The sequence below is a fragment of the Melozone crissalis genome, unplaced genomic scaffold (genome assembly GCF_028551555.1).
Source record: "Melozone crissalis strain CALT ecotype California unplaced genomic scaffold, PUWL_Pcris_2 ptg000079l_1, whole genome shotgun sequence".
Lineage (NCBI taxonomy): Eukaryota > Metazoa > Chordata > Aves > Passeriformes > Passerellidae > Melozone > Melozone crissalis.
In genome coordinates this window covers 4,271,293-4,282,737 of record NW_026535856.1, presented here as the reverse complement: position 1 = coordinate 4,282,737, position 11,445 = coordinate 4,271,293, and the positions used below count along the sequence as shown (strand labels likewise).

Sequence of the window (11,445 nt, the reverse complement as noted above, 5' to 3'; positions counted from 1 at the left end):
TTTCTTCCCCAGTAGCTCCATGTCCTCCTCTGTGAGACAGTCCACCAGAGGCTGCATCAAAAACAGGTTTAGTCCACTTAGCAGGCACCCACAAAGGTCCTGTAGGTGAGGAAACACAAAGATATCCCCGACCCCAGTATAATACTTTTGCAGGTTTTTCCCATAATCCTGTACTCGGGTTCTTATACTTAACCCAGACCTCTGTCTCCTCAGTATTTTTCTGACCTGACCTTGGATGATGTTTAATCGCAGGAGGGGTATCGTCTTCCTCAAAAATACATAAATGATTGATCACATACAGAACCTTAGCCAAGCATGATTGTGGATCTCTCAAATCTTGATGCTTTTCAATATACTGTTTAAGGGTACCATTTGCTCTTTCCACTATTGCCTGTCCAGTAGGAGAGTGTGGAATACCTGTCACATGCTTAACAGACCACTGATTCAAAAATTTCTGGACCTCAGCATTTACATAAACTGGACCATTATCTGTTTTAATACTCTTTGGAACTCCCATGACAGCGAAACAACTTAACAGGTGCCTAATAACATGTATAGCTTTCTGTCCTGCCTGAGCTGTAGCCCATATGTAGTGACTATATGTATCTATAGTGACATGCACACACTTAACTTTACCAAATCTAGCTATATGTGTAACATCCATTTGCCATTTCTCATTTATTTCCAAACCTCGAGGATTAACTCCCATGCCTAAACCTATTCCACCATTATGATAATTACATGTTGGACATGCTCTAACAATAGCCTTAGCTTCTGACAAACTCAGCTCAAAGTTCCTTGCTAATCCTTTTGCATTTTGATGATATTTACTATGTGCTTCTCTGGCCAATGTATGCTTTTCAATAGGACAAGAGTTATCAATGGGTAGGGTAACCAATTTATCTGCACGTTCATTCCCTTCTCCTAAACCTTCAGACCATTTATGACTCCTAATATGAATCACAGAATACGCTGCATTTCTCTCCCGTAAAGCTTTCCTTACTTGTATCAATAACTCATACAATCGTTTATTATTCGCTTCCTTAATTGCTGTATTCGTCTGACTACTCCTGCAACATACATAGAATCTGTGACCACATTTAAAGGCTCCTGTAAGTTAGACATTGCCCATACTACTGCTAACAATTCCAAAATTTGTAAGCTATCTGCAGGGTCTGCTGTAAGGAGTTGATGCTTCCATTGTCCTTTTTCTTGCCAGGTGACAGCAGCATGCCTTGATTTCTTTCCTGCATCCGTAAAAGCAGTAATAGCTCCTGTATCCAATAATCCATAAAGGGTTATGCTTTGATGCCCATGGGTAATTTCCACCTTTTGTTTTGGTCTATTTTGTAAATCCACAGTTAAAAGTGTAACACCAGTAGAGCCAAAACCTTTTTCATTCCGTGTTTGCCCAGTAAATGATGGTATACCAGATGTCATTTGTGACAGTGGTACCAATTGCGCGATGCGTTGTCCTTTTGTTATTTTAATAGGAGGATAAAGGGTGTAAACCATAATTTGTATTTCCCCTGTATAATCCGCATCGATAACACCAGGCAATACAATGAATCCCAGCATAGTTATTGAAGAACGTCCTAGTAATAATGCTCCACATCTTTGTCCATTTAACATAAGAGGACCCTTTACTCAACTTGGTATCCTCTCAGGCCGGTTTGTCATTAGTGTGACGTCTACTGCTGCTGATAAGTCCAAGCCGAGGCTCCCTGCTGTGGCTGGTTGCAGACAGGAGGTGACAGTGATGTTACGGCAGCAGCTGATGTCTCCGATGTCACGGCGGCTACTTGTGTCTGGGCGCGTATGTCCCTCTTTGCCGCATCGGTAACACTTGATGAACGGTCTCAAGCCTCCTTACGTAACCGCCAGTGAGCCGCTTCGGAGAGGAGCAAGAACAGCTAACACCTGATTCTGAGCAGCTAACACCTGATTTTGAGTAGACTCTGCTTGCTTTTGCCACCCTAATCCTAATTCCTTTAAAGTTTCTGCTATAAATGCCTGTGAAGCTGTTGGCATTAATGCCATTCGCTCTAAAGCTTCCTCAATAGTCCAATTTACTCCTAAAGTAGCTAACACTCTTTGTGTAACTGCTGATGCTGAGTAAATATCAACCGAACTATTCCTCTTAAATCATTTGGGCATAAAACCTGAGTATTAAAAAGGCAATCTAATATTTGCCTAACAGGTTCACTTTTTACTGCAAACTGACTAACCGTAGAACGTAACAACTACGTTGTTGAGGGGAGATGGGGATGAGAAACCTTATTGGTCGAGGGACTTAAAGCTGGTGTGGCCAGCTGGAAAAAGGGGCAGGACCCGCCTGGGGGGAGGGTGATGAACTCCAAGGGTCTCAATTTGCAGCCCAGAGTCAGGATTTGGGTCAAGGGTTGAGCTTTGGCCCCATCCCCATCTCCCCTTTGTCCCGCAGGGCTCCGGGCAGCCGTGACCCTGCTGGAGTGCGGGGGGGAGTCCAGCCCCCCGGGGGGTCCCTGCGCCTCCTCTGCCGAGGGGCCGGGTTCAGTTTCGGGAGTTATGGAATGTACTGGATCCGCCAGAGACCCGGGCAGGGTTTGGAATACGTCGCAGGGATCCACTACAATGGCCACACCATCTACGCCCCATCGGTGCAGGGCCGGTTCAGGATCTCCAGGGACAACGGGAAGAGCTCGGTGACACTGACCATGAACAACCTCAAGGACGAGGATTCCGCCGTTTATTTCTGCGCCAAGTGTCCTCCTAATAATTACTCTGAACACGCTGCTCGTAGTGACGATGTCCAAGGTTTCCCACCCCCATCCCCGTGTCCCCCCCCATCCCCGTTTCCCAGACCCTTCCCCCAAACCCCCAGCCCACACCCAGCCCTTCACCATTGATCCCAAACTTGCTCGGCCTCAGCCCCAATTTCTCACCCCAAACCACAACTCCTGACCCCAAATCTCCTCTTTCTGCCCTAAACTTTGCTCTGAAGGTTGGGGTTTGAGGCCCGGGATCCTGATTTGGGTCAGAATTGGGGATTTGCGTCAGTGGTGGCTGATCGGGGCCAGCAGCGCAGATTTGGGCAGAGCTGGGCGAGTTCAGCCCAGGGATCCTGGCAGAGGGGCCGGGGCCAGCCCAGGAGCCAAAATGGCCCTGAGTGGGCCATGAGCTGAGGTGTGGGGCCAGGAGCTTAGAATGTGGGGCAGGGACGGAGCAGGGTTGGGGCACGGGGACAGGAATGGGGTCAGGGGCTGGGGATTGGGGGAAGGGTCACTGTGGAGAAAGTTGGTGACCATCACGGTGGTGGGAACACTGACGTTGCCGCTCCCAATAGCAGCTGCACTGTGAGAGCCGTAACTACTACTGGCACGTTTTGTGCAGAAATAAACGGCGGAATCCTTGTCCTTGAGGTTGTTCATGGTCAGCATCACCGAGCTCTGGCCGTTGTCCCTGGAGATCGTGAACCGGCCCTTGACCGACGGCGCGTAGCCGATGCCGCCACCACTGCTGCTGATGCTGGCGATATATTTCAGTGTCCGCCCGGGTCTCTGACGGATCCAGATCATTACAAAATTCCCGAAATCAAACCCAGGTGCGCGGCACAGCAACGTCAGGGACCCCCCGGGGGGCTGGAGGTCCCCCCCGCACTCCAGCAGGGTCACGGCCGCCCGGAGCCCTGCAGGACAAAGAGGAGATGGGGAGGAGGCCTGCGATCCAGGTGTGGGTCCAGCTGGGGGTGACCAGATCCAAAAAGGGGCCTCGAGCCCCCTGGGAGGGCCAGCAGGATGGGGAGGAGGAGAAAGTGCCACAATTTGGGGCCAACATCAGGATCTGCATGCAGGAATCAACATTTGGATGGATTTTTTTCCCTCATCCCCATCTCCCCTTTGTCCCGCAGGGCTCCGGGCGGCCGTTACCCTGCTGGAGTGCGGGGGGGACCTCCAGCCCCCCGGGGGGTCCCTGTGCCTCCTCTGCCGAGTGTCCGGGTTCGATTTCAGGAGCAATGGAATGTTCTGGATGTGCCAGAGACCCAGGCAGGCGCTGGAGTGGCTCGTGGGGATCAGCAGGGACGGTTCCAGTGCCAGCTACGGGACGTCATTCAAGGAGCACGTGAGGATCTCCAGGGACAACGGGCAGAGCTTGGTGACGCTGACCATGAACAACCTCAAGGACGAGGATTCCGGATCCTATTTCTGTGCCAAATCTGCTGAAAATTATTCGGGGAATAATGCTTATGATGTTGACCCCATCTCCATGGCTCTGCCCCCTCCCGTCCCCGTTTCCCAGCCCTTTCCCCAGTCCCCAGCCCCTGACCCCATTGCTGTCCCCGTGTCCCAGCTCTGAGCAGGCTCTGCCCCAATCTCAGCTCTTGGCCCCAAACCTCAGCTCTGGGCTCAAACGTTCAACCAAGGTCTCCAAACCTGGGTGCAGATGGTTGAGATTTGGGAAAAAGGGGCCAGATTTGGTCCGTGGCTGTGACTCAGATCCACCACTGAAATTCTGGGCCAGAATGGGTCCAGTCTGGGGGCAATGGTTGGGATTGGAGGGCTGAGGCTGAGCTCACGGTGAAACCAGCTCTGATTTGGGGCCAGGAGCTGAGATTTGGGGCCAGAGCAGGGCAGGGTTGGGACAAAGGGTCAGGAGTGGGGTCAGGAGTGGGAGTGTGGGGGAAGAGTCTGGGGAATGGGGCCAGGAGGGACACGGGGATGGGGCCGAAATGTCAAACATCAGCAGCATAAGGAGCAGCACCAGCACCAGTGCATTTGGCACAGCAATAGGATCCGGAATCCTCGTCCTTGAGGTTGTTTATGGTCAGCGTCACCGAGCTCTGCCCGTTGTCCCTGGAGATTGTGAAGCGGCCCTTGACCGACGGCGCGTAATAGGTGCTGCCACCATCGTTGCTGATCCCCGCGAGCCATTCCAGCCCCTGCCCGGGTCTCTGGCGGATCCACAGCATGGAGAAACTGCTGAAACTGATCCCGGACCCTCGGCAGAGGAGGCGTAGGGACCCCCGGGGGGCTGGAGGTCCCCCCTGCACTCCAGCAGGGTCACGGCCGCTCCCCCATCCCCAAACCTTCGCTGGTTTTACCCCAAATTCCCTTTGTCTGGCCCCAAATCTCCAAGAGCGATTTCCAGAATTGTAAAGTGCCGTCAACCCTGCAATGAGCCCCAATCCACCCATTAAATATTTCGACAGCTCTGTCTGACTTTTGCATCGCCCCATCCCCATCTCCCCTCCGTCCCAGTGTGGAACGGGGATCGCTGCAGGGCCCTTTTCACACAAAGCTTTTTGTGCAGCCGGCGCTCTGCCGCAGCGACCCGAGGCTGAGCTGCCCTCTGCCAAACACAGATGTTCACAATGACCAAAACCAGGAACTTTCTGTTTCCTTTCCCGCCCCGGCTGGGCCCCGGCAGCTGCCGGGGAGGAAGTGGGGGGAGGCTGCGGAGCCCCAAAATTGCGGCGTCTTCTCCGCCCTCCCTCCCTCCCTCGCTCCCACCTGGGGCTTCACTTCTCCCTCAGCGGCCTACGGTGTCTGGGGCTGCTCCTTGGGGCATGGCTGGAATCCTCTCTGGGAGCTCTGGACGTGGTGATGATGCTGGTGGTGGCACCAAACCCCCATCCCTGGCTCCCCAAACGTCCCAAAATCCCCAAATCCTGCCCCAAATCCCAACCCTTGACCCCATTCTTGACCTTCTCCCCCAGTGTCCACCATCATTGCCCCAACTCTCGACTTCCCCACAATTTTGCCCATTTCACCCAAATCTCCCCCAGCTCCCCGGGCCCTGATTGGAGGAGGCCTGAACTGGAGGCCAGGGGTGCTGGTTTGGGGCCAATGGTTGAGATTTGGGGCAGGAGCAGGGGAGGGTTCAGGGTCAGTGCTGACCATTGGGGCAAATGGTGGAGATTTGGGACAAAGGGTAAAGGGCTGAAGTTCGGGGGAATGGTCTGAGTTTGGGGACAGAAGGGACTAAAAAATGAAGACTCAGAAAAGAACCATCATGACCAACATCATCACAATGAATGTCTTTACCAGCAGCAGGACCATAACAACCAGCCCAACTTTTGGCACAGAAATAGGATCCGGAATTCTCGTCCGTGAGGTTGTTCATGGTCAGCGGCACTGAGCTCTGCCCGTTGTCCCTGGAGATTGGGAACTGGCCCTTGACCGAGGGCGCATAATTGGTGCTGCCACCAGTGTTGCTGATGTAGGCGACCCATTCCAGCCCCTGCCCGGGTCTTTGACGAACCCAGTTAATGGCAAAACTCCCGAAACTGAACCCGGCCCCTCGGCAGAGGAGGCGCAGGGACCCCCCGTGGGGCTGGAGGTCCCCCCCGCACTACAGCAGGGTCATGGCCGCTCCCCCATCCCCAAACCTTCCCTGGAGTTTTGCCCCAAATTCCCTTTGTCTGGTCCCAAATCTCCAAGAGAGATGCCCAGTATTATACAGTGCCTTCAAGCCTCCAATTGACCCCAATTCAAACATTAATTAATTGGGCAGCTCTGCCGGAGTTTTGCATTGCCACATTCCCATCTCCCGTTTGTCCTGCAAGGCTCTGGGCCGCCGTGACCCTGCTGGAGTGTGGGAGGGATCTCCAGCCCCCCGGGGGTTCCCTGCGCCTCCTCTGTCGAGGGTCCGGGTTCAGTTTCGGCAGTTTTGCCCTGAACTGGATCCACCAGAGACCCGGGCAGGCGCTGGAATTCGTCACGTGGATCAGGAGCGATGGTTCCGGCACCATCTACACTCTGTCGGTCAAGGGCCGGGTCACGATCTCCGGGGACAACGGGCAGAGCTCGGTGACCCTGACCATGAACAGCCTCAAGGAGGAAGATTCCGGATCCTATTTCTGCGCCAAAGTTGCTGGTGCTGCTTGGGATGCTGCTGCTTATATTGACTGTGCTGATGATGGCAGCGCCCTTGCCTGAGCCCCTCTTGTCCCCAGATCTCAGAACCTTTACCCAAATCTCAGCCCTTGACCTCATTCTTGACCCTTTGCCCAGATCTCCCCCATTTCAACCAATGGTTACCAAAGTCCCCAAACCTCCAAACTGGTTCTGCCCCAAACCCCCAAACTGGTTCTGCCCCAAACTCTCATGCTTTGGCCCCAAAACTCACCCGATTCTGCCCAAAATCCCCACTTTGGGCTCCCAGCCGCAGCCGCTGACCCAAACCTCACCCGCTGTCCAAAAATCTCGGCCCTTGGGGCACTTTTGGGGCACGAAGGGGCGATTTGGGGCCGAGAGTTGAGTTTGGGGCCAGACCCAGGTGAGGGTTTGGGGCCAATGGGCAGGGTTGGGGCAAAGGGGGCGGGGCTGGGACAAAGGGTAAGGGGTGGGACAGGGGGATTTGGGGAAGGGTCTGGGGACAGCTGGGGACAGGGACAGGGCTGAAACCCCAAACACCAACCCAACCACCAGGAGTGAAACCAATGGCATGGGCGGCATTCCAGCCACCATAGGAATCCTTGGCACAGAAATATGATCCGGAATCCTCGTCCTTGACGTTGTTCATGGTCAGCGTCACCGAGCTCTGCCCGCTGTCCTTGGAGATCGTGAACCGGCCCTGGACCGACGGCGCGTAGTAGGTTCTGGAAAGATCATAGCTGATCTCTGCCACGAACTCCAGTCCCTGTCCAGGTCTCTTGCGAACCCAGTGCATGTTCACATTCCCGAAAGTGAACCCGGACCCTCGGCAGAGGAGGCGCGGGGACCCCCCAGGAGGCTGGAGGTTCCCCCCCTCACTCCAGCAGGGTCACGGCCGCCCGGAGCCCTGCGGGACAAAGGGGAGGTGATGGAAATGAAAAACCTGATCCCATGAATGTCTCATAGTGCATGTGGTCAGCTGGAAAACGTGATGGGACCCGCTGGGGGAAGGAGGAGGGAGGGTGATGAACTCCAAGGGTCCCAGTTTGGGGCCCAGAGTCAGGATTTGGGTTAAGGGTTGAGCTTTGGCCTCACCCCCATCTCCCCTTTGTCCCGCAGGGCTCCGGGCGGCCGTGACCGTGCTGGAGTGCGGGGGGGAACTCCAGCCCCCCGGGGGGTCCCTGTGCCTCCTCTGCCGAGGGCCCGGGTTCAGTTTTGGACGAGCCAGTCTGATGTGGATCCGCCAGCGGCCTGGGCAGGGCCTGGAATACATTGCAGAGATTGATTATGATGGAGACACCAGATACCCGTCATTGTTCAGCAGTCGAGTCAGCATCTCCAGGGACAACGGGCAGAGCTCGGTGAGCTGAACATGATCAACCTCTAGGACGAGGATTCCGGATTCTATTTCTGTGCCAAAACTCCTGAGGGTTGTAATGCTGTTCTTGCTTATCGTAGTGACGCTGCTGGTGCTGGTTATGGAGCATGTAGCCCCCCCCCTTTGTTGCGTCCATAATTGTCGCCATACCCCAGACCCTCCCCCCAAATCCCAGCCCTCGTCCCCGCTCTCGGTGACTGAATTCGTGTCCCCAGCCCCGGGCCCAGCGCTGACCTTTGGGGCAGAGTTTGGGGGAAGATCAACGGCCAAGGGTTGGGGTTTGGGGCCGGAGAGGGGGAAGGGAAATGGGGAAATGGTCACGGGCTGGGTCAGGGGCTGGGAGCTGGGGAAGGGTCTGGGGAATGGGGACAGGGGGGGACACAGTGATAGGGAAGGGGTCAATACAGCAGGCATTGTTATCACCAGCATAACCAGCAAAACCCTTGGTGCAGAAATAGGATCCGGAATCCTCGTCCTTGAGGTTGTTCATGGTCAGCGTCACCGAGCTCTGCCCGTTGTCCCTGGAGATCCTGCACCGGCCCTGGACCGATGGCGCGTAGTAGATGTAGGAACCATCACTGTAGATGCCTGCGAGCCACTCCAGCCCCTGCCCGGGTCTCTGGCGGACCCAGCTCATGGGGTAACTCCCGAAATCAAACCCGGACCCTCGGCAGAGGAGGCGCAGGGAACCCCCGGGGGGCTGGAGGTCCCCCCCACACTCCAGTAGTGTCACGGCCGCCCGGAGCCCTGCAGGACAAAGGGGAGATGGGGAGGAGGAGCTGGATTGGTTATGGACCCAAAGTGGGCACCGCCATGCCAGAAAAAGGGTGTGGGATCCACCTGGGAGGGCCAGCAGGAGCTGCAGGAGGAGGATGGGGAGGTCCCAGGGTCCCAATTTGGGGCCAACATCAGGGTCTGCAGGCAAGAATCAACATTTGGGTCGATTTGTTCCCTCATCCCCATCTCCCCTTTGTCCCACAGGGCTCCGGCTGGCCGTGACCCTGCTGGAGTGCGGGGGGGACCTCCAGCCCCCCGGGGGTTCCCTGCGCCTCCTCTGCAGAGGGCCTGGGTTCAGTTTCGGCAGTTTTGCCATGTAGTGGGTGTGCCAGAGACCCGGGCAGGGGCTGGAATTCGTCGCAAGGATCTACAACACTGCTGCTTACACCAACTACGTGCCGTCGGTCAAGGGCCGGTTCACGATCTCCAGGGACAACGGGCAGAGCTCGGTGACGCTGACCATGAACAACCTCAAGGACGAGGATTCCGGATCCTATTTCAGCGCCAGATGTTACACCAGTGGTTATGGTCATTGTTCTTATGCTTATGATGTTGATGGTGGTTGTTGTCCCAAGCCCTCTCCTCAATGTTCCCAAGCATCACAAAATTCTCTGATCCTTCCTCCAAATCCCCACCCCAGTTTCCCAAATCTCAGATATTTTCCCCCAAACTACACCATAACTTCCCCCATTCCCAGTTTTGCCCCAATTTTCCCCATTTCTCTCCAGTCTGGCCCTTCCCCTCCATCTCAGTGCAAAACGGGGATCGCTCCAGGGCCCTTTGCACACAAAGCTTTTTGTGCAGCCGGCACTCTGCCGCAGCGCCCCGAGGCTGAGCTGCCCTCTGCCAAACACAGATCTTCACAATGACCAAAACCAGGAACTTTCTGTTTCCTTTCCTGCCCCGGCCGGGCCCTGGCAGCTGCCACGGAGGAAGTGGGGGGAGGCTGGGGACCCCAAAATCACGGCGTCTTCTCCTCTCTCCCTCCCTCGCTCCCACCTGGGGCTTCACTTCTCCCTCTGCTGCCGCGGTGTCTGGGGCTGCTCCTTGGGGCATGGCTGGAATCCTCTCTGGGAGCTCTGGAGAATAAACCCACATTTTTACCCAAAAACACCTGAAATTTTCGTGAGATGAAACTGTTTAAATTGATCTCGAGCCAAGGGCTCCATGCTGAGAGAAGCAGATGGGTGCAAGGGTGGAGTCACCTGGAACTTTCCATCGGTCAAGGGCCGAGTCTGCACGGCCAGGGACAGCGGGCTGACCTCGGTGACGCTGGCCATGTGTGACCACAGGGGAAAGGTCTGGGGTCAGCTGAGGACACAGAGATGGGGACAGGGCCAAAAGCACTGGCAAAATCAGCACTGCCACCAGAAATACGCTTGGCACAGAAATAGGATCCAGAATCGTCGTCCTTGAGGTTGTTCATGGTCAGCGTCACCGAGCTCTTCCCGTTGTCCCAGGAGATCCTGAACCGACCCTGCACCAATGGACTGTAGATGGTGTAGCCTCCATTGTAGGTGATGTGGGCGACCAACTGCAGCCCCTGCCCGGGTCTCTGGCGGATCCAGAACATGTCGTGATTGGCGAGAGTGAACCCAGAGCCGATGCAGAGCAACGTCAGGGACCACCAAGGGGGCTGGAGTTCCCCCCCGCACTGCAGCAGGGTCACGGCCGCCCGGAGCCCTGCGGGACAAAGGGGAGATGGGGATGGGAAACCTGATTGGCCGTGGGGTCAAAGTAGGTGTGGCTTGCTGTAAAAAGGGGCGGGACACCGCCAGGGAGGACAGTGATGAAATCCAAGGGTCCCAATTTGTGGCCAAGAGTCAGGATTTGGGTCAAGGGTTGAGCTTTGGCCTCACCCCCATCTCCCCTTTGTCCCGCAGGGCTCCGGGCGGCCGTGACCCTGCTGGAGTGCGGGGGGGACCTCCAACCCCCCAGGGGGTCCCTGACGTTGCTGTGCAGAGGGTCCGGGTTCAGTTTTGGGAGTTTTGGAATGTTCTGGATCCATCAGAGACCCTGGCAGGCGCTACAATTCGTGGCATACATCAACAGTGGTGGCACCACCTTCTACTCGCAGTCGGTCAAGGGCCGGTTCACGATCTCCAGGGACAAGGGGCAGAGCTCGGTGGCGCTGACCATGAACAACCTCAAGGACGAGGATTCCGCTGTTTATTTCTGCGCCAATCGTACCAATGATTATGCTGGCAATGCTAATGCAGCTGCTATTGGCATCAATCCTGGTAGTGACCATGACGGTCACCAAATTTCCCCAATCCCGGCGATCCTTCCCCCAAATCCCAGCCCTTCTCCTCAAAACTTCACCCTTTTCCCCCAAACTCCACCCCTGCTTCCCCAACTCTGGACTTTTCCCCCAATTTTTCCCATTTCCCCCAAATCTCGCCCTTCCCCTCACCCTGGGGCCCTTTGCCCAGAACC

At 55.7% G+C, this 11,445-nt stretch overlaps 1 gene segment (V, D, J or C); it reads right to left on the bottom strand.

Moving 5' to 3' along the window:
• Positions 1-1,859: 1,859 nt before the first annotated feature.
• On the bottom strand, positions 1,860-10,582 carry LOC128946260 (Ig heavy chain V region 914-like). The segment is given in 3 exon segments: positions 1,860-1,891; positions 3,266-3,667; positions 10,486-10,582. Coding segments are annotated over 3 exon segments (531 nt in total).
• Positions 10,583-11,445: the final 863 nt, after the last annotated feature.